The sequence below is a fragment of the Myodes glareolus genome, chromosome 2 (genome assembly GCF_982192425.1).
Source record: "Myodes glareolus chromosome 2, mMyoGla1.1, whole genome shotgun sequence".
Lineage (NCBI taxonomy): Eukaryota > Metazoa > Chordata > Mammalia > Rodentia > Cricetidae > Myodes > Myodes glareolus.
Genome location: NC_142027.1, coordinates 76,245,031 through 76,268,285, shown reverse-complemented (window position 1 = coordinate 76,268,285; position 23,255 = coordinate 76,245,031). Strand labels below are relative to the sequence as shown.

General features: G+C 41.5%; 1 protein-coding gene across 10 annotated transcripts in view; it reads left to right on the top strand.

The window, feature by feature from the left end:
* Positions 1-23,255, top strand: part of Lpp (LIM domain containing preferred translocation partner in lipoma) — a 597,751-nt gene that overhangs the window by 257,608 nt on the left and 316,888 nt on the right. For all 10 annotated transcript variants that reach the window (XM_087901861.1, XM_087901836.1, XM_087901839.1 and 7 more), the window contains one exon: positions 11,756-11,868. In XM_087901861.1, the coding sequence (XP_087757987.1) occupies positions 11,756-11,868 (113 nt within the window). The remainder of the gene's footprint in view (positions 1-11,755; positions 11,869-23,255) is intronic.

Here is a 23,255-nt window from a genome sequence, read left to right as displayed (position 1 = left end):
ACAGTAGTGTTACAGTCTACAGTGATCTCTGATGGATTTTAAAATAATTAGGTCCAGAAGTTCTCAGCACATAGGAATGATTTAGGTTTGAGGAGGTGAAGCTGATAACTCCCCTGATCTGTTCACTTACATTTATATACACATGTATGGTTATTGTGTACCTATGAATATACACTGTCATGGATCAACCAAAAGAAGCGTGCATGGAACTTGACTTCCGGAGAAACTGTTCACATCTAAAAGATGCTAACTGGCCAGTGTATTTGGATGCTGGACTCAAGAATACAGTTCTTGTGTATTCTTAAAGAGTCTTCATCAAGCTACAGAATTCCCTTTATCCAGAATGTGATCTTGTCAAATCTTGGGGAACTCCAAACAAGGCTACTCACAGGCTTCTACTATTTCCCCAAAACCTACCCTGATGGACACAGGATCTGTCTGTAACAGGTCTGAGGGCTTGTGTCTGCCCCATCCATTCTGTCTATTGGAGGATATGTTTTCCCTTTTGCCAGAACCAGCTTGTTTTTCTTACTATGGTTTTGTGCCAAGTTGTGAAATATGGAAGTAGAGTCCTTCTCTTTTAGAATTGTTTTGGTGGTACTTAAGGGCTTCATTGGGAGGCTCTGTTTTGGCTAGTATAGATGGTACTTTGGAAAGGACTAGCTCGGGAAGAATGGAACCTTTTGGACCATTTCTTTAGTTTAAACATGAGGTAAATATGCATTAAGTATAATATTTACAGAGCAGGAGAGATGAAGAATAGTAAATAAATAAAAAACATTGAAGGTAATTTAATATGGTTCCCTTGCATTCAGATCGGACGGTTGGGACAAAAACAATTAGGCATTTGGTATGGAGAAACTGAGATAAAATGAACAAAAAATAGAAGGCATAGAATGAGGTCAGCTGGTCTGTGGCCAGCATATCTAAGTCAGATTTTGAGTATTGGGTTAGAGAGTCAGTCGTTGATGCTCAGACGATTCAGTTATCAGGAACATGAAATGGGATCATCGAGTTTGCACTGCTTGTCAATGGCATACACATTTAGAGTTTCTTCTTTGTGGTGCACATTTGTTGTTACCATGGTGGCAATGAGGCAATCAGGAAAATGGTTGGGGAGAGTGGCGAAGGTGACCTGGGTTGAAGACAGTTTGGGGAGCCTTCTGCAGCTTAGTGCGGCTCAGAGAAATGGTGCTAGGTGGTTGTTGACATGTGTTTGATTTCTGAAGTGACTGTTCTTACTAGGGTTGGAAATCCTCTGCCTTCATCTCCCAGTGCCTAATGTTCCTGTTCTCCAGCTGAGAGAGACTAATTCACCATCTTGTGTTGTAAACACTCACTCATTTTAACTGATTACACCTCCAATGATTCTCAAATCACTAAAATTACTAATTGCTATTCCTTACACATCAAAGAGTGAATCCTGAATAATTAACCCCAAATAAAATTAGATGAATTGGCCCTTTTAATTAGAGTCCCCGCTGCTGTTTGTTCTGAGCTTCCTTTCTTACTGCTAAGAGACTTTTAGAATGATTAAAACTGTTTAAGACTTAAACAGCCAGTGACCTTTTAATACAATATAAATCCAAGGAAGCAATATTTCAGCTAGCAGGTGGTGAAGTAAATTTTTAGAGCAAGTACCTGTCAGCTCCAGTATTCCTGTGGGGGGAAATGCATGCCAAAAAACAACCACCTTGAAATGAAATGAGTGTCTCTATTTGATTATTTTTATAGCATTTATGCATTTGCTAAGCTTCAGGCTTGATGAAATAAATGGCAGGGTTGAAGGAGAGTGAGTAATAGTTGGCATCATTTTATATAAATAGTAACAAGAATTTCTCAGCAAGAAGAACTTGAAGTGCATAAAAGATGAAGACTGGAGAAATTGCAGAAGGCTCCTAGTCATGTAGCCGTTCATGTCTGCATGTTCCTGAAATAGGGGAAGGAACAATGGAGAAATAGCGATTAGTGGGTTCCTGCTCCTAAAGTTAGGGCGCATGGATTACCAGCCTGCCCATACTGCAAACAGCATTTAGGCTGCTTTTTGTTGAACTTTTATTTTCAGTTCCTACCATCTTCGGGGGACCCGTTCCAGTGGTCGTCAGCTTTCTGGAGTTGTAAGAAGGGTCTGTTCTTCATATTTTCCCCAGAAATCTCAGATCCTCACCCCAAATCTGCATGGACCATTTCAAATATGAACTCTGAGCTCAGGGGAGTTTGGGTTGGATATGTATTTATTCTACATTATTTAGCTCTCCACCATACGGGCACCAAATTTCTCCATCTAATAGCTTGAAATGATTTGGTTATTCAGTCTTTATCATTTGAATTTTCTGAACAGTTCAATTTTTGTCATTTAAAAGCGAATTTTAACATGCTATTCTGGAACAATTGCAGACTTTAGAAACATTCAAAAACTTGTGTCAAGGATACTTTATTACTTACTTTACCCAAATATTTGCATCTTGTGTAGTCAGTGTAAACCTACCTAAAGCAAGTAGTTGTCATATACATCTTAATAACAGGTAGAACTTCCTCAGACTTCATCAGTTTCTATCCTAATATGCATTTTTTCATCTCAATTCTGTTGAGCATTGGGTTTCATTTATTGTTTTTTTCCATTTGTAACCTCTGAGCATCGTCCCTGTTGATCAATGATGCATAAGTGGGATTACACATCAGAATCTCCAGGATGCTTTGCAAAATACCTGTGTTTGGCTTCACACTGCAAAGATTCCAGCTTAAGAACTCTAGACTGGTGGCTTCGAGTTCCTGTGATAGGTGGCAATATATGGGAGATTCCTGGTGTGGGAGAATTATCTGTATTCTGTCAATCATATATTTTAATAAAACTCTGATTGGCCAGGCAGGAAGTATAGGTGGGAAAACCAGACAGGAAGTAGAAGTGATGCAGTGAGAACAGGAGAATTCTGGGAAGCAGGAAGCTCCCTCCGCTATTCCAGTCCAGACCAACGAAGAAGCAACATGTGAGCTGACAGCAGAAAAAGGTACCAAGCCATAGGGCTAACATAGATCAGAATAATGGGTTAATATAAGCTATAAGAGTTAACAAGAAGCCTGAGCTAATGGGCCAATCAGTTTATAACCTAATGTAGACTTTGTGTGATTTTCTTTGGGACTTGCCGACTGTGGGGTGCTGGGTGGGACAGAAACCCCAACCAGCCGGCCCCTCATGTTACAGATTCCAATGCTTATTACTTCATTAATGCATCCCTATTCTTAGAACCAAACCAGTAATGTATGCTTATGTGTACATTAGCTTTTTATCGCTTTGCTAAAACATCATGATCAAAAGCACCCTGGGAAAGAAATGGTCGCTTCGTCTTATACCTCTTCCACAAAGTCCATCACTGAAGGGAGTCAGGGCAAGAACTCAAGAAGGGAAGGAACCTGGAGGTGGAACGGATGCCGAGGCCATGGGGGAATGCTGTTTACTGCCTTATTCCTCCTGGTTCTCTCAGGTTGCTTTCTTAAATATCCCATGACAACCTGCCAAGGGACAGCATGGCCCATCGTGGGCTAAACTGCCCTGCCCCAAATCAATCATAAATTAAGAAATTGCTCAACAGATATGACGTTTCTTCTTCCCAGGATACTCTGGCTTTTGTGTCAGGCTGGCAAAAAAAAACCCAACTGACACAGCATGTAAACAAAGGTACATCTGAGTAAAGTGTGATAAGGAAAGAAGAGAAGCTAAATATTGGAGAAGGAGGAGAGACTGAATGCAGGCAAGTAACAGGAGTTGTCGCAAAGGGGGACATAGAGCTGATTTCCTGGTTCTCACTCTCTCAGGGGCTTTTCATTTTTGGAGGTAGATAAGTGTAAGAAGAGAGGGCCACTTGTTGGTTCCCGGGTGCCCGGCTAGCTTAGGCCTGAAATAACCACACAGGAACTGTATTAATTAAATCACTGCTTGACCCATTAGCTCTAGCTTCTTATTGGTTAACTCTTACATAATCATTTAACCCATTTCTATTAATCTGCGTATTACCACGTGGCAGTGGCTAACTGGCTAAAATTTTAGCAATCTATCTCCGGCAGCAAATCCATGGTGTCTCCCTAACTTGCCTTCTTCCTCCCATGCTATCGGCAAAACCAGTTTTCTTTATTCATTAATCAATGAAATCAACACATAGACAGAAGGACCTCTGATACCAGATAAGTGTATAAAATATGTTCAGTGGCGAGAGTATAAAATCTAGCATGGAGCTCCACCGCTTCCACTTTGCATGCCTGCTCTAACTGCATAGAACTTCATTGAACTGTATAGTGTGGGGATGGTACATCTTGATGTGTGGTTTTTTTTTTTCTGCTACTCTTTGTATAGTAGTGTTTAAAATAAAAAAGTAAATAATAAGATATAAAAGTCAGATTTTTTTTCTCCAGCCCTAGCAGTGGTGTTTGGGAATTGTATTTCACCTCTATTCCCTGTTCCATCACAGTCTCTACATTACAAAATGAGGATCTTTTCCCAGAAATTCTAGGGGGATTTGTAGAACTTTCTGGAGACCTACTGATTATAGATTTCGCGAGTGTCTATTCTCGGATCTTTGGTCAGTGAAGAAAAATCCAGTGCAATGAAGATAGTTGCAACCCTTCTGGATGCTGAAATACCCCCAGACCAGATGGTAATTTAGGGTTCAGGACTCGGTCATTACACTTGGCAGACTCTCAGTAATTTAAGGTGTAAACAAACAGGAAGACATAAATCAACAGCAGCAGCAGCAGCAGCAGCAAAAGAAAACTTGACAGGTCCTTTGAGACTGGAATCGTTCCCTGCCTGGCTGCCATGGCCACAAAAGACCTCTCATCCCTGATCCTAGTCTCATAGGTAGAAGTTGTGCTATGTCTTCCATCAATAATTGGAAAGGACCAAACTTGATTATAACAAAAATATATGTGTTCACTCACAGTTCATTTGAGTGTATATAATACATGTTCACTAATATCTACATGCAGCTTAGAAAACACATTCTCAGTAAGTAGAAATAATCTGATGATAAATTATTCAAACAAAAAAACCAGAAAGCCATCTTTAGCTATCTCCTACCTAGTCTAGTAGGGAAAACAAATAGCCAGGCAGTTAATCTAGAATCATAATTTGTACTGTGGTGGTTCTCAGTACATTGTCATGGGTGGTGGTCATCCACAGTAAGAATCAACAGAGGCAAAATGTTTTCAGTTACCCAATACATTGTGTTGAGAAAACACACCCCCTCAGACACTGTGGTTGCCTTTGACGGGAAGGGAACCTTCTGTATTGGATGGGTGCTACTGGGGCAGGCCTGTCTCTAACGGGATGGGATAGTGTGCGGAGACTCTTTCAGCATGCCAGCATTCACTGCCAGCTTCTTTTCTGAGTTGCGAATTAAGATATTTTTTTCTCTTTTGATGTTGATTTGATCTTTGCCCATATGATGACGTTTATTTTTTTTTCAGTTTTCTTCACGCTGAGGATTTCACATTTTAGTATTGGGGCTGAGGGTGTCTTACTAACTGCTAGAAGACCAGCACAAAAAGGTTAACCCATTGTCCTGATTATTTCTATTTCTCATATTTGAAAGTCAAAATATATGGACATGGTTTGTTGTTTGGATCGCAATTACTATGCTTTTGTCAGACAAGTGGCACTTGATAAATTAGCACGTGCCTTTGGTTAGAGTTCGTCTTTCAGAACCAAATTCTCCTTCACTTTCCGTATTATGTGAAATCCATTCCGTGTTTTCAACTGAGGAAAATGATTTTTCTTTTTCAGCAAATTGAAACTGCTATGGGTTAGAGACGTATAATATGCTCAGTTAGGAAGAGCACACTGGTGGTCGCCGCTGCACAGAGAATTTATCTGGAATTTAAACCAGAGGACTGTTGAAGACAGTGAAGTCCCCGAAGTTCGGTATTAGCTAAATATGGAGTGAGACGGTCCAATTTGAAAGTGGAGAGACGTCATCCTCTTGAAAGATAATAAGTCTTCTTGCTTTTAATTTGAGAATCTCAAAGAGCATTTCGAGCTAAGTTATTTAGAAAGATGATAGCACATTAAATTTTAGCTTGGGTAAATATAGTGATGCATTAAAATTACACTCTGGGTCTGAGTAGATTCTGCGATTCACTTCAAAGCATCTTCCTTCCGATTCTGGAAAAAAAATGCAAGGATACAATTCATATTTATTGTATAGAATTAAGTAAGAAGGAGAGGGGATACAAAACAGCATTTGTTATGCCATAAGCTCCGGCCAATCTCTATTTCCATCCAGCCGGGTAGAAAGGCAGCACCGTGCTGGCAGCCCTCTACAGAGCCTGCCCGTCTCTTCCACTTGGTAACATACTCGTTCCTCCTATCCTGCCCCCAGATATTCCGTGACTCACTCTCTTACTCCATTTAAGTTTTTCCCCAAATGCCACTTTGGTGAGGCATTTCTCAATCCTGTTCTTTAAAGCTGCAGCATCCCACCACCGTCCTACCAACTCCCCTTCTGACTCTGTGTCTTCAGTATGTTTCTTGCCACGTGACATCCAGCTCATATTAGCTGTTGGTTTCTTAATCATCCCTCTTTTTCCTGAGGCATTGTAAGTTCTCTGGGAACATCATCTTTTATTTTTTGTGTGTTTTTCTTGTCTGTACCTGCACGCTCTAGGGTCTAGCACAGTGGTTCTCAACCTGGGGATCCGATGACCCTTTCTCGGGATTTCATAGCAGATATCCTGCATAGCAGATATTACCATTACAGGTTATAATAGTAGTAAAATTACAGTTATGAAGTAGCAACGAAAATAATCTTATGGTTGGAGGTCAGCACTACATAGGGAGTGGTATGGAAGGGTTGCAGCATTTTAGGAGGGTTGAGAACCACTGATCTAGAGTAATACCTGGTGCACAGAGGGCAGAGTTGATGAATACAATACGGAAGTGACAAACACCAACAGCCTGACGCTCTCCTGCTTTCCCATGAACCGTTGCTGCAGTTTCTTTGTGAACAGGGCTGTACTGGTGAGCAATGTGATGGCTTTCTCTGTATTGCATCGTCTTGAAGATGCAGACTCTGCTTTATTGCACGTTTTTTTGTTACTTTGTCACGCGATGAATTATTAAATGTGGATATTCCCGAATTAAAGCTTGTAAACACGATTAAGGACTTGCTACCCTTTGCAGTGTATTTTAAAGGGATGTTTTCGCTGATATTACTTCTGTTCCTGCTAGGACCACACACAGGTCTTTGCATGTTGATGAATACTGGGTGTCATCTGTATTTTTATGCTTACATGTATGATATTTCTAATTGCTGGGTGGTAGCTATAGAAACTTATGTAATCATGTGAAATGTAAACTTTTGATATATGCATATGTGAAAGTAGGCACAAAACAGGGTAATTAGCATATTTCTCACCTGAGACATGTTTTTCATTAGTAATTTTAACGTTAGTATTTTCCTAAAAATAATTTTCTGTTTGAGAATTAAGTACTTTCTGAGTTAGTAATTTATTTAGTTAACCCGAAGAAAATGAGGATGGAAAAAGGATCCAGCATTAGTGTTCCAGTGTCTTGTCATGTATCTGTAGGAGCCCCAATGTGAGGCTGCCCGGATGACAGCTAAAAGCACCTCAGCCGGTGTCGCATCTCTTCTTATTCACAGTGGAAGCTTCTTCCCTGGGGGAGGTGCTGTTGCCGATTCTGTGATGATGAAGATGGACAATCGGGACTGCCAATGATTTATACTGGTAGCGTGCACTGCCCCAGCTAGTTCTCAAAAGAGCGGTAGACTGAGAGAGCGGGAATCCAGACACTAAGTAATAAGGGCTCTGTGAGGGAGGGCTCCATCTTCTATGGGTCTCTGGGTGTACTTAGGTGATAAACATACTTCTCTTCCTACCTCCTCTCTGCTTAACCTCATTGCGGAAGCCAACACACTCACTGAGCTATGAAAGTTCTGCTGTGTTCTGTTCTTTAGAGTTGTCGAGTCAGACCCAGAAAACAGACACTCAAACAAGAGATTCAAGAAAGCACTCCCAGGAATACTTCTTTCTAGGACTGAGATCCATGGGGCACAGCGATCCACACAGGGAGCTGAGTGAGGAGGATTACAAGTTCAAGCTCACCTATAGAGACCATGTCCCAAAGAAGAGGAAAGGAGAGAAGGAAGACCGATATCCTCATAGGAGTGTCTGGATCCATGAGTTTGGCGACCTCCCCTTGTCAGAGAATAGCCACCCTCCAGGGAAAGCATGTGAAAAGGCTTCATCTCCAGGAGAAGGCATGGGTTCATATTTTTGGTTATGACAGAGGAGTCTACAGGCTGAAAAGACAGATACAGTGATTCCTTGAATGAGGCAAACCCTCGGTTTTTCTCTTGGCCTGCCATGTCACAGCCCTTTCAGATGGTTTTCAAAGCGCTGCTCAGCTCACCATTTGGTAATGACCGAGGTTCTCAATATCCCTGGGGCTCCCGGGTCCATGCCTACACAGTCTCTCTCCCTCTGCCTTCAGGTGGATGTGGAAACATGGTTACTATGGCATTCAAAGGTTCTCCCTGTCTCTTTAGGGATGGTGAGATCCAAACTTGAAACACAAACATAGGAGTCCTTTGAGAGGAAAGGACAAGGAACTGGGTGCCCCTTCTTTCAGTGTAAAGCAAGAGGAAAAAACCTAAATGATTATAGCAACAAGAAGTGAAGACTTTGCTCCCACTGTGTTCCTTTATTCAGTTTAAGACAGCTTATCATTGTCAAGGATCTCCCTGAGAATACATATTGTGTGTGCATATCACGTGTGTAGTACAGAGCATGCTTGTCTGCTGGCTGCTCATCTACACATGAGAATTGGCATCATTCTTAGACTGATTTCAAAAGCTGTCCAAGTTCTTTCTGGATACTGCAGCTTATGCAGCCCCTCTCAGTACATCCCCGCCTCTAGAGTGTTTCTGCTCCCAGTGCCCCACCCCTTGCCCTATTAGCATGATATTTACTAGTTCTTACCTATAATTCTAAAATGTGAGTCCCAGTATAGGATGTACTAATCAGTACTAACCAGCCTTTGAATGTTTGGACTTAGTAATTGATGGTTGAAATTAGTAATTCGAATGATGGGAATTAGTAATTGATGGTTGAAAGGTTATCAGCTGGGTTTTAAAAACCTACATGATCTTGCTAAGGATTAGGAACTTTTTTGTTTTCACATCATTTTTTTAAGTAAATCAGTTTTCTGTCTGTGTAATCCTTTCAGGGTTATCTCCAGCCTGTTCATCTCTATATTTCATTTTTATAGAGAAATGGGGTGAGGAGGAATGTCCATAGAAGGGATCTCAGAGACAGAGTACTGTACCTTTATTTTCTAATTAATTTTCTATGACATTTTGGTCTATTTATGTGCCTTTTATTCTCCCTGTATGATAGGAATGCCAGGAACTCTGTCAACTTTAATAGTGTATATGGTGGTCTGATAATTTGGACTGTCACACAGAATCTCGTGAATCAGAAGGTTCTCAGAATATTGCTTTAAGGAGGTCAGAAGATAGGCCCAGAGAACACTAGAATCTAAACTTAGGATGGGAATAACCTAGTCATGACTTCATCAAGTAAAACCTTGTACACATTTTTCTCCTTCATTCTGATATAAGGTAGAATTTCACAAGGTGTCCAACCACACCAGACTTTCTCAGTTCTTGCTGCAAGTTGAGTCCCCTAGGCTTTAAAGAAACATTGGCGCCTCTCATTTTGTCCAATCCCAAGGATTCTCCCTGAATCAAATCCATATGAGAGAGTTTGGACACTCCTAGTTTTAGGTGTCTTTCTGGGAGATTCCAGTTGTGGCCAATGGATGGGAACTGATAAGAGGTTTTAAAGTTGTAACTCCAACAGGATAAAAGCATGGTGGTGGCGCACGCCTTTAATCCCAGCACTCGGGAGGAAGAGGCAGGCGATCTCTGTGAGTTCGAGGCCAGCCTGGTCTATAAGAGATAGATCTAGGACAGGCACCAAAGCTACACAGAGAAATCCTATCTCAGGAAAAAAAAAAAGAACGGAAGAAAAGAAAGAATGAAAGAGAGAAAGAAAGAAAAAGTGTTTCTCAAGAGAGAGTCAGAGATGCAGGCAGATCTTATATGGCAGAAGTTTTGGAGCCTTTCTAATCCTGGGGTTCTTACGCACGTATAGAAGTTTCTCTGGAAAATTCAGTTAAACTTGAAGTATGGTCCAGGAACCTGGGCCACTGGAATTGCCTGGGCTTTTTAGAAAAGCAAATCATTGGTGCCCCTTCCCCCGGCACACAGAGCTGTTCAGTCATTGTCTGTGGGAGTGCAGCCCAGCAGTCTGCATCTTCCAGTACCTCTCAGAGGTCCTGATGAACTGTGAAGGAAGAAGCATTCTCATAGAGCATGACTGCATGACGGGGAGGGAGGTATGAAAATCAACCAACCCACTGCCAGCTGCCTAGGGACAGCCTATTAGACTGAATGGGATGACTCAAGGGACAGTGTCTCAGTGGCTGAGTGTGGCAGAGTTAGATCTGGCTGCTCTCTGCTGTCCCTCCCATTATAGCACTCTTGGTATTAAAGACATTGGAGGCCAGGTGTTTCAAAGCCCCCTTGACTCTCTGTCCTTCACAGGACTCCTCTTGTCCATTCCTAGACTGACTTTCCATCCATGTATCCGTGTTGTGACACTCTGGTATTATCTAGAGATCTGCTTCTGAAGACTGCTGCCTATAGCTCACTAATTATTCAAAAGCTGAAATGCAAGGAATAGCCACTCACATGTGAAGAATACATCCAAGTGGAGCATCGAAACTGCATTTGTAAAGGAACACAAAAATGCTTTTTAAAATGGCTAAAAAAAATAAGCCAACCCTGGTGTCCTATTTCCTAACTAAATTCATTTTAAAACCCTTTTAAATATTTCATAACATGTCATACAGCTTTGGATGTTTGCCCCAGACATCAGTAGACACACATCATTGTTCTATGTGCGTTCTTGCTGGATGAAGAGGTTGGGGACGTTCTTGTCTCTTAAGTGTATTGTACTTAGATATCTGAACTATGTACTTTGTGGTGAAGTGTCCGCTCATCTTCTCCCCGGTTTTTTGTCTCCACGGTGAAAGCTAAACTCCTTCTGGGTGTGACTCACCTAGCTGTTTAGCACCCAGCTCTGTTGTCTTACTTCTCCTGTTTGGACTCCGATGGTTTTTGCTATGCTGTAGTTGATTTTGTTCATGTTGTAGCCTACGTGACTTGTATGCTGGGATTCTCTTGCTGCCTACAGTGAGTCTGTTGTCCAGGTCGTACAGGTGAAGGTAATGATCGCGCAGCCTTCCTTACCTGTATGCAAGCTTTATTTTAGCTAACTTCCCAAGGTTTGTCCTCCTCTCATAAATTGAACTTCTTGTTATCATTACATATCTACAAATCTTGTCTTCCTCTGCTTGGTTAGGATTTTATTAATGCCAGTTTTGAAGTCTTTCATTTCAGTGTCCCTAGTCCCCACCTCAAGCATACTCCTTGCCTTTGCTTAATGTACTTGACCCTTCTACACTTAACTTTTATGCCATTTTGTAATATCAAATTTGGCCTTTTCTTTTATGATGGCTAAGGCTATTAATTAAATCCATGTTAGCTGAGTAAGGTAAGTTTTTTCTATAAGGCAAACACTGGGTTTAAACCAGTTACAGTATATTGTCAGCTGATGGATCTTTTAAACTATGAAATGGCATCCCTCTTAACATCTCATATGTATTTCCTTTCTCTAGGTGATTTTCTCCCACCTCCACCTCCACCTTTAGATGATCCTGGTACCATTCCACCTGGCCCTGGACACTTCCCTCCTCCTCCACCATTGGATGAAGGTGCTTTCCAAGTGCAGGTAAGAGCAGAGGGAGATGTCAGGTTGATAAGACATGTTAGGATGCCTGTGACTTCACCAATGGTTTCTGAGTGGTGAGCATTTACCTCGAGTCTATCGAGAGCTTTGCACCTTGCAAGGAGTTAACATACTTTAACGCAAAATGCCCAAGCCATGGTTCTCAGAGTTCTACTGGCTTACACTCTGAAGCCAAGGAAAACTTTTACGTATTAATTTCATTTTAAAACCTAAGGTGATTTTTTTTTAAAGAAATGTGTTGAGAAGTTTACATTTTTTTTTATTTTTGGAATAAACCCAGGCCTTTAAAAAGTATCTTTTCTCTCTGTCCTTAGGCTATGTATTCTATATAAGTAAGAGTAATATTTAAGGCTCTGCTTATTCATTGTGGGCTCTCACTGGCAGCAACATTGTTTCCATGAAAGCAATAGCAAGATACCATAGGGCTGTTTGTTTTAGGTTTTCAGAGATGAATATTATAGATGTGTATCAGTGATATATGAGTTTTGTGCTCAGGAGAGTACAGGTTACGAAGTAACTAACTCCAGCTACATGTTGAGTGACAAGAAAAACATTTTTGCTCTGACCAAAAGTGATTTGTGACCAGCAGCCCCACTTAAGCTTGAAGACATCATGTCAGCACAGAAAAATTTTAAAATTATAAAAATTGCCATTTCCAGATGAGGTGATGTTAAAGTAGATATCTGAAGATAACGATATAGAACTTGTCTTAGAGAAATCCTGACTTTTCAGATGAGATGTCATGGTGTCTGGTGTTTGCTTATGCACAGGCAAGCATTAGAAACCTATGGGTTACAACACAGAGACACTGTGTTAATGTTGACTGTTGTGTGGCTTGTTCTGATACTTAGTGTGCCCACGTATGTGTCTGCAGTGTCCCCCAAGGAACGGGATGGAAGGGAAGCTGTAAGGAAGAACTGTCTCGGGTCTGGTCTGTTGTCCTTTCTCTTGAAGTTTAGGTTGGGATAGCAAAGCAAAAATTATTCAATTATTTCCAAGTAGTCTTCATTCCAGTGTAGATATTGTCGAAGCACTGGAGAGCTTATGGCACAAAAGGCAAGACTAGTTTGCAAGCTGCGGACCTTGCAAGCAAGCAGAGTACAAGTGGCATTGTGTATTCGGGTGGGGTATGTGCTGGGGAAGCAGGCGCAGGGTGGCTTTTTAGAGTGGCCTTGGTGAGTGGGACCTCCTCAGGATAGCGCCACTAACCAGAGGCTTAAGGGAGAAAGGCCTTATAAGCCAGATGGATTCATGTGGAGTATATTTTTATGTGGTTTAGTCATATTTTAATAAAATATTCCTACTTGCTTTTTATATGCTGTTGTTTATTACTGGGATGCTTCTTTGTGTATTGGTTAATGGGCATAATTTTAAAATTCTGTTCTGTTTTCATTCCTGGATTGTTATTAAATCTATTATGGTATGTTTTGAATATTTCTGCTGCAAGGACCAGCTGAATGTCTGCAGTTTGAAAAGTAGTTGAGAAGTATGTTCTAAGGCAGTGACTGTGGGTAGAGGACATCAGGTCCTAGCTGTCCTTAAAAAGTTGATAATGTACCAATGTGCTTCAATGTACTAGCTAGATGATATTTTGATATTCCTGCTGATATTGTGTAAAACAAATAACAATGATAATTAGATTATAATAGGTATTGTGCAAAGCTGATAAAAATAAAGCTATGATTGTTACTATGAGAAGTTACTAATCACAGTGACCATAAGTTTTGCCATGGGTTCCATTTAAAAATCATCTAACCCCTGAACATAGACTCTTTAAACTAACTGTCCCTTGCTTGACTTTCATCAGTGTTGGATAGTTCATTGTAATCATCTTTCATATCCTTAAAATATTATATTTCAATTTATTTATGCTTTTGTGGCTACTATGAATGTGACTTCTTTCTTGATTGTTTCTTTTTCAGAGTTGATTGTTAATATAAATAAGCTACTTGCCCTTATAGGTTGATTTGATATTCTGCAATTTTTTAATTTATTAATTTAATAGATATACTTGAACTTGGCCGTGTATGTTCACTTTTTCTGAAAACAGGTACAATTTATCTTCCTCCTTTTCCAGTTTGGACTCCCTTTAATTCTTTGTCCTGTCTAATTTCCCTGTCAGGATCACCAGTTCTGTGCTGAACAGAAGCAGTGAAAGTGGTGTCCTTGCCCTGTTCCTGGGGCTTTCACGAAAATCACAAAAAAGTCCCTTTCTATGTGGACTTTGTTCTGCTAAATGTACTCCAGCCATGGCTTTGTTTTTGAAGAGGAAGGAAATAAACAAGAAGCCTGTTGCCATGTTGGCTTATGTTCTCTGTAAAACAGAAGGGCGCATGATGAAAAAATAAAGCAATGTTTGCCAAATGGAAAAGGACAAATCTGGTAGGGAGAAGGAGTTGTTTTTGAAGCTTTTCATATGACATTCTTGGTAACTTAAAAATGATGCCCGTGTCCCTCTGTCGGGCAAGAGCGAGTTGGATGTGACAGCGGCTGACCCGGCTCTGGCCTTGCATCAGCACCTTTAGATGGAGCTCAGTGCAGCTGAAACATTGTAATCACTGGGGATGATTTTGCACTTTTTCCTCTCAACTCTGGTAAAGCCTCATCTTGCCAATTCCGAATCATAGCTGGTAAATGTGTGTTTTATGTAGAAGTCTGTTTATATTTCCAGCCAGATTTTCAACTCAGAGCCAGAAGACTGTCTACTAAGTAGGGCTATTGCAAGATACTCAGGGCTGAAAGGGACTTCGGTGGTCACTGAATTCAACTCTCGGGCGAGATGTCTAGAGTAAAGCAATTTCCAACCCCCACCGATGGAATTAATTCCTGCCCTCTTTGAAAATGGGGAGACTGAGACTCAAGAGGTGTCTGTAGATACTGTGGTTCTAAGAGAACTCTCACCTTGACCATAACCCCCCACCACCCCCATTGATTGTTTTTATACTATACTTGGCCTGTCTCAGTATTCTCTTAAGCTGTAAGGCTCTCGGATGCAGAGTAGGAAGTTGAATGTTGTATCTGGCAAGAACAGGTGCTGCTGGAGTTTCACTTGGCTCTCTGCATTTATGATATATGTTACATAAACTTTCATACAAAAACTAATAAATATTTATTGCAGAGAAGTATTCTTGTCTTGAGAATTCACTTTTTTTATATAGGAAAGATGAATCTGAACACAAATGGGAGATTTGATTTGCTTTCTTTGCCAGAATCCATTTAACTTTTCTGCCTGTAAAGTTTGCACTGGTCCCTTGATGGTCCCTGCTCTCATTGTTCTTCCCTCTTTCAAAGTAAAGTGAATGTACTCAGTACCTAGGCACGTTGTGCTCCAGGCGGGCGAGCCTCGGAACCTGGCCTCCTCGGTCTGACAGTCCAGGAGTTCAACCTTGGCACTCTGCTCTTAGTTGATGTCATAGTCTGTAAATTCTTTCAGTCAGCCCAAGAGCAGGTACACAGCATTGCTTATCACTTGAATAAGACAACAGAATATCCTTTGTAAGGTATTTTAAAATACCTTTTAATAGGTCTTATTTTCCAGGAAATTTGACATCAGACTTTTTAAGTCTTTCTATTCTTTAGTTGGTAGGGTTTTTGCTATTGTCTTAATGTATGTAAGGAAAAGGTCACAAGTGAGGCAATGGTATGGTAGTGGATAAAGAGATAGATTGATAGAGAAGGTGTAACACACACACACACACACACACACACAAACACAGGCGCACAAATATGCTCTCATGCACCTGTACCACACACAGAGGAAACAAACCACGTGCACATAACTCTGAGTTGCTTGCTGACTTCCCATGCTCCCTTAATTGGCCCTGCATGTGACGCTTTGGCTTGGTCTTTCCATGACCTCCCGGAAACTACCTTTGGCTTGACCTGGCTGTGGCCTGACTCTGCAGCTTGGTTCTCCTTTCCTGGTGTGCAATACTTTCAATCGGTTGTCTTTTCTCTGTTCGTATTTACTCAGGCCAGTGCTTACATATACACACAAGCCCTGATTGGTTCACTGTTCAAGTTTTCATTTTCAAATGCAATCTTCCCCTTTAGCATTTATTTTTCATACCTTTCTTACTTTACTCCTTAAACATGATGCACAAAGGGTCAGTGGGGCTGGGCGGGGTGGAGGGGCCAGTGTACCACAAAGAGCTGGTCACCAAAGCTGTGGAGAGAGGCTGGCATGTTAAGGCTAAACTGAACACTGTCTTGTGAACTAGCCTCAGAATACCAGTACATAGGAAGAAGACCCCCGCCCCCCAATTCCTTTCTTAAAGTGAGATTCGACACCTTTAAGCAAACTCACCTTTATTGAAGAGAATTTAAAACCAATATATATTTAAAACCAATGTATGTATGTGTGTATGATGGCTGATACTTTCCTATTTTTCCATTTTTCACAGTTTAGGAATAATGACCTCAAGTCCACAGCTATGGCCACCTTCCTTTGTGAGCCCACAGAAACTAGCAGCTGACCTTTACCATAGTTTGAATGGCTCTTATCACAGAGGGTTCCCCTTCCTCTGCCTATGAATATGATGAGGGAGGAGGACAGTCACACAGAAGCAGATCCAGGCTCCTAAGCCCCAGCTGGTTGTAGTGGAGTGTGTTGCAGGATCATGAGTAGACTGGCCAGCAGAGGCTCCAACCCTCTCTAAGCCACGTGCCCTTTCCTTAGGGTGATCTTATAGAGACATGTGATGCATGAAATGATGAGAGAGGCTGGCATGTTCTTCTCTGCGTCACCCTTCCCCCTCTTCCTTTTAGGCCAGTGGGCCCTAACTGATTTGTAGATAGTGGTCCTGGCTGAAGAGCAACAATCAGGGTGGCTGGCATTGTGATTTTCTCCTCCGTGTATGTTTGTGTTTTTACCCCCTCCCCTCCTCTTTCTCTCCCTCCCTCCCTCTCTCTCTCCTCTCTCCTTACCTCCCTCTCTACCTCCCTTCTTCCCCACCTCTCTCTCTCTGTGTGTGTGTGTGTGTGTGTGTGTGCAAGTGTGTGTAACCAGACTGGCATTTTCTTTGAAAGTTTCTGAATTTGGTCAATATAATTTGCCTGTTTGATTTTTGTTGTGATTTTGACCTCTGGCTGGGCATTTAGGTGAGCGGGGCAGATGGTGGAAATGTATTCTTTTAAACTCCTGTGGACAGCGAGTCTAGTGCTGATGGCAGCTATTCTAATATTTCCTGGAGAATATTCCCTTTTCACATGGTGCCTTCCTCCTCCTCTGCCTGTTCACTTGTCTTCCGTTTTCACGGGGCCAGGAAGCAAGTCCTGGGCTGTATACTTGCCATGGTACTGGTTCACAGCATCCACAACCAGTCTCTTCCTATTGTTACATTTATTCTGCTGGGTGTACTTTTACACACCTAGAATTTTAACTCTAAGGAATTTTAATTTTAAATTTAATTTTAAGTCTAAGGAAGAATTGTGTTTCAGGCCAGCCTGGGCTATGTAGCAAGATCCTGTTTCAAAGTCAAAACAAACAAATGATGAAGTCATAAGAGTTAACCTGTTAGATTTGATTTGTTGGTATTTGATTTGATGTACCCAACTTTACCAAGCCAGCTACCTTCAGAAATAATCCAGGATATGTCTGTGTTGTTAGTGATGGGAGCTTAGCGAATCCGTGGTCAAACAGTCTCTGGGGAAGTTGGTCCTGCCCAGTTCTGTTGACTATGAGTTAAGCAGTGTGGTTGACTCTCAACCAGAGTTGTGTGTAGGGAATGATTTCTTATGCTGTGTCCTCCAGCCACGTTCCTTGGGCCAGAGGAATATGAACCTGTTGTTGCCTCCTTTTGAAGTTTGGGAAGTTCATATCCATTTTGTCTTTCCCATCATTAATTTTAATGGCTTCATCAAGGCTGAACGATATATTTTTTTTCATTGAAGTGGGTGTTGCATATTTTCTACTTATAAGAAGTAATGTAAGGAAATCAAGTAATATAGATGAAAGTCTTGCAAGTATTTTTTTTATCAAAGAATAAGTATGCTCTACATTTTATAGACGAAGTAAATCTTGAGTAGAACTTGTTTTCCTTTTATCTCGTGCATTATTAAGATGCTTTAATTGAGAGCAACTTTTAGCATTATTGTTCCTTATGCTGGACTGTGTGACCACAGCGCCCTGCTCTCTCCCTTTCAGGCCTATACTGTCCTCTGGCTTGTGTTTGCTTTCTGCAGTCTTCTTCCCAATTCTATTTTTTTTTTTTTTGCATGTGCTTACTATTTATGTTGTCATGCTTCATCAGGTAATTTTATGGAGGGCTATATGAGTGTTCTATCCTCCCAATTTTTCAGTATTGGATACTACTTTATTTCTGAGTAAAATCCTATCTAACAGTATGATGATAGATTCACATTTACCATACCCAAATAGTATAATGAAGATCTGTCCTGTATCCCTTAAGAGAATTGAGCAGGGTTGCAAAGGTTACTAATTTCGTTCATGTATGCTATGATTTGAACAATGTTCAAATCAATGATCTCGTCATCAATGTGTGTCCACCCAAAATAAGAAACAGTGACACATATACAGGGAAATCTTAAGTGGCTGCCCTTAAAACCTGGGAAGACACAACACCATATTGGAAGCATGGCAGCTGCCTCTGTGAGTCGAAGCAACCGAATCACTGCAGAGATCTTTGGTGCTTGGAACGCGAAGCACTCCCTGCCTTCCCAGATCCTACCATGAGTTACAATAGGAAGACTTGCATGCTTGCTTGCCAAGCTGGGGGTTTGGTTAGTAGGGACTGTACTCAGAAATGAAATTAACCTAAATTAACCACAGTTTACAATCCAGGCTTCTGCCTGGGAGTTGGAAGCCTTCAGTAGACTCTGGAGTTCCGTCTCTGTCACATCATACAGGCGATGCCTTTGCTGCTTTTGTCTAGTGGATAGGGCAGACTTCCTTTAACTGCTTCCCATCCTGTCAGCTTCCAAGAACCCGCTGTCTGTCCTTTGACTCCCCTGATACATTCCCCTTACTGGATCTTCTTTCTTCCTTTTGGTCCTTTTGGTGCCCAGAGGAATGTCTTCCTTTGACCTTCTGTCTTCTCCCTTTAGAAACAAGAATGTTAGGAGAATCAACTCAGTCCTTGTTCATCTGCTGACTGGATCTGGTTATGATTCCTGCTCTGTATGACATTTGTAGGGACCCTCACTTATCCTTCGGTTTTGTTGCCTGCAGGAAAGCCATTTCTCTGTTCATTCCCAGTGTTCCCGAACGTGTATTCATCATCTTATTACACGATGTCCATTTGGTTTGACATGCCATCATATTTTATACTCTCCCACACTCTGAACCCTGTGGTTCTCTGATTATGTCCTGTTCCTCCCCCCCCCCCCCCCGTATTTATCAGCAAGGTCTTTGGGCATAAGAGTGAGTCTCAACTTTGTTCCAGTTCATTTATTTCATCGCCCATCAGTTTAGCTCATTCTTTCTCCATATTACAAGTGACTCATCACCTTTATTCTATTTTTTTTCATATTCTAACTGAATATCCCTAAACAGTTAGTGGTCCAGAAATTATTATTATTATATTCCTGTGGCTGTTTTACTTTCTGCCACATGAATTTTCTCCTCTCATCTAGCTGTTCAGAGCATGCCATGGCCAACCTTACTCATACCCCAGTGTGTTCTCTGTATGACCTTTGCTCTTAATATGGTCCTTCCATTCTTAACAAATGCCAAGTTAGTTTTCCCTATTTCATTCTTGCTAGCTGACCCTTCCTCCTCCTCCTCCTCCTCCTCCTCTTCCTCCTCCTCCTCCTCCTCTTCTTCCTCCTCCTCCTCCTTTTGACTGGCCAGTCATTCTTTTCATTAAAAGAAAAAAAATGGTGCTTTATTGCACACTCTTTCTCATATCTGCCCAGTGCTCTGGCTCCTCTGCACCTGCCTTGACACTCCTGATGTCCTATGACTTCATGATTAAACCCTCCTATTTCTTTCTCATTGTGAAGGCGACGGTGAAATCTGTTAGGCTACTGTGATAATCATTTAATGCTTCTTCCTGTTCCCATCATCTTAAGTATGCCTCTTTGTGGGGGTGATGCAATGAGTTCAAGTACATTAATCCTGCCTCTCAGCTGTGTTTCATAAAACCATAAGTACAACATAGTATAGAGAACTCATGTATAAGTAATTTAATATCATAAATCACTAGATTTGAATGGTTCCTTTGAGTGGTTCCCGCCACTGGTGCTTATGATGAGGAGATAGTAGGCCCACATTTCTTAACTGGACCACTGGACCACTTGTCCATGGCAACACAGTTGCTAGGCAAACTGAACACTAACTAGCTCAGTGAGAAGTTTTGGTAGTTCTGCCTTTCTATTCCTCCCACTGTTTCCCTTTTCATTTCCTTTTTAGTACCTACCTAGAATGTGTACCACAGTTCCTCTATGATCCATAGTTCTGACTTTTGTTCTGAGGACATGGATTAGCAACTTGGATGGTATGTGTGGATCAGGTGTGTGATTCTGTGATTTGACAGTAGGAAATTTTGGAAAGTAGACTATGGAATATGTGCCACTCTTATCTGTTTGATGCTATTGTGAGCCTGCCAAGAGTTCACCATGTACTGCTTCTGTCGGCTTAGGGCAGTAAGAAAAGGAAACGGGAGAGGAAGTTATATACTTCTTGAGCAAATCAAGGTTTTCTATTCTTAGTCTTTTGCTACTGTTTGGAAAGTACAGCCTCCATTCATGGCAGCCACGCATGTGTTTCCTTAGTGCAGTTTCAAAACGGGGGAAATAAATTTGTTTGGTTTTTTTTTTTTTTTGTCATGAAAATAGTAAAGTCACATAGATTTTCCCATTGTTCTGTTAGTTCAACCTCAACCCAACTAAATAGATTCCTCAACTTCAGCCATGTATGTCAAAGCAAAGCCCCTAGAGCCGAAGACTGGAGCCAGTGATACCCAGTATAATGAGATGTGCTATAGAGCCCTTAAGGGACAGTGCTGCAGGGAGTGGGAGCCACTGGCACTGCTGCTCCATATGCAGTGGGCTTCCTTTTGCACAGAGGGAGTGGCCCTTGTTGAACGGGGGCTCAGCACTGGTTACATGGAGACAAATTGCTGTGTTCTTTTCCTAACACTACCCCTTCTCTACAACTTTCCATGGCAACATTTACCTTGGGGGTCCCACAACCCCTGCCCCCGGCCCTGATAAATAGATGATTCTCTCCCGCAGTTAAGATTGGCTTTGAAGACGTTTTCTAATTTAAAGCTTGATGGATTATTTGAGAACCATCGAAAGCTGCATGCTCGTGCCTGTGATGGTCTACTGGGTCCTCCAAAGGGTAGGCCTCAGCTGCTGACTGAGGTTTCGGTCCCACTCAGTCCTGCAGCCGTTCATCCCAAAGAAATACACAAAGGTCTACTACATTAATTCTAAACTGGTTGGCATATTAGCTCAGATGTCTTAGTAACTGATTCTTACATCTTGAATGGGACCGTTATTCTTGTCTATGTTAACCACGTGGCTTAGTACATTTATCAGGGAGGCATTCTCATCTTGTTTCTTCTGCATCGGGGTGACAACTGCAGACTGAGTCTTACCTCTTCCCAGAATTCTCCTTGCCCCACCTCTACTTCCTGCCTGGCTACTGGCCAGTCAGTGCTTTATTATAGTAATATAAGTGACAGGATAAAAGACCCTTGTCCCACAGCACTCAGCTGAGCAGAAGAGGCAATGGAAGAATGGCTTGGCCTCCATTGAAGGGGACTGTGGCTGGATGTATAGTAGGCACCCGGATGTTGGCAAAGGGAGCTTTGGGAAAGTGAGCATTTTATGAAGGAGTAGCTGTGTGAAGGGAGGCAGGACCAGGTGGTGGAGTCGGAGCAGGGCGCATGATCTTTGCAGAAGTCTCACTTTCGTCTGGGTGGATGGTTAGGCATGTTTTTGTGTTTTTGGAATGAGAATATCCTTCAAGGCCAATGTGAGTGTGTATTACTAGAAGAAATGTTGATAATATTCCCTCATTAATGAGGGGTTCTAGGCAGTCTCCAGATAGTGTGGCGGGAAGATGAAAATAATGCCTTCCTAATTTGTAGATTTTGCCATATTGTTGTCGTTGTTCTTTAATTGAATATGTATTAAGCTCCAACAGGGTTTTACAAATAGTGTCAACTTATAGTTAATTTTCCAGAACACTCAGAAGATTTATAAACACCAATAAATGGAAAGTCACAGCACCCCTCGGAGGTCGTAAACATATTTACCCTTTCTACAAATGATAAGGGAAGTAGGCTGTGCTCAACCCTGCTAGGACTGTGGATGACATCCAAGAACTATTGAGTAGAGAAAAGTATTTTCCGTCATTAGGGTTTGGATTAGAATGTATTATTAAGGAATTATGCTTAAATGTGCTTAGAGCTGTGAGGTTTTAATTAAAGTGTTCCACTTACTGTTAGCTTTTCGGTTACCAACAGGCTGCCAAACCATGCCACTATATTTCAAATTTAGTGATGAAAAGAATTTGGAAAGAGACTGAATACTTAACTTTAGATTTGGTCACAAATCTAAAAGCTCACAACTTTAGATTTGTTCAGTCCAGGGGAGGTGTTAGAGCTGCACCTGTTAACAGATGTCTCCAAATCTTCTGCATCGAAGACAGCGTACCTTCCCTTTGATGCTTAATTCCAGCCTATTTTCGTCACTACAACCTTTCCCTGGAGCCAGGACTCTTTCTTTCATCCATTAACAGTCTCCTAGAACTTACCAAGTGTGAGCCTCCTCCAGAAGCATTACCTGTTGCCAGTTGCAGAAGGCCTGTCGCATGCCCAGCCTTCTGATCGGTGTGTCCCTTCCTTCACCTGGTAGTCAACTTTTCTTTCTGGGGTTGTGATACTGTTCTCCTGTTTCTTAAGTAGAAACCAAAGTGAAGAGCATATGAGTTCATTAAAGAGTGTGTGTCTTTAAATTCTTCCCATTTAAATCCAGTTGGGACTTAGATTTCACTTTTGAGTTTGAACCGCAGATCAGAGACTTTTTAGAGACTGAGAAAGTCTTAAGTCATTTATAAAACCTTTAGACCTGGTTGAAGTGAAATATGGCTTTGAGATACAATTCTTATCTGAAGAGGGGAGAGGTGGGAAGGCAAGGCAGGAGGACCAGTTCAGATTTTCATTATTCCTTTGTTTGGTGATCTTATTCACACAGATTCAGCACTGAGCCCTTGCTGAGGGCACAGTAGGTCTTTGATTACCATTGACTCTGGGGCAGTAAACAAGAAAGTGTTTGTCTGCGAGGCCTGTGATGAGCCATGGGCAGAAGTCTGGATTAGGGGAAGGCTTTTTAAGTTGGAATGAGAATAGTCAGACTTGAAAAGACATCATCCCTTGTCACCTACCGAATTTCTTCAT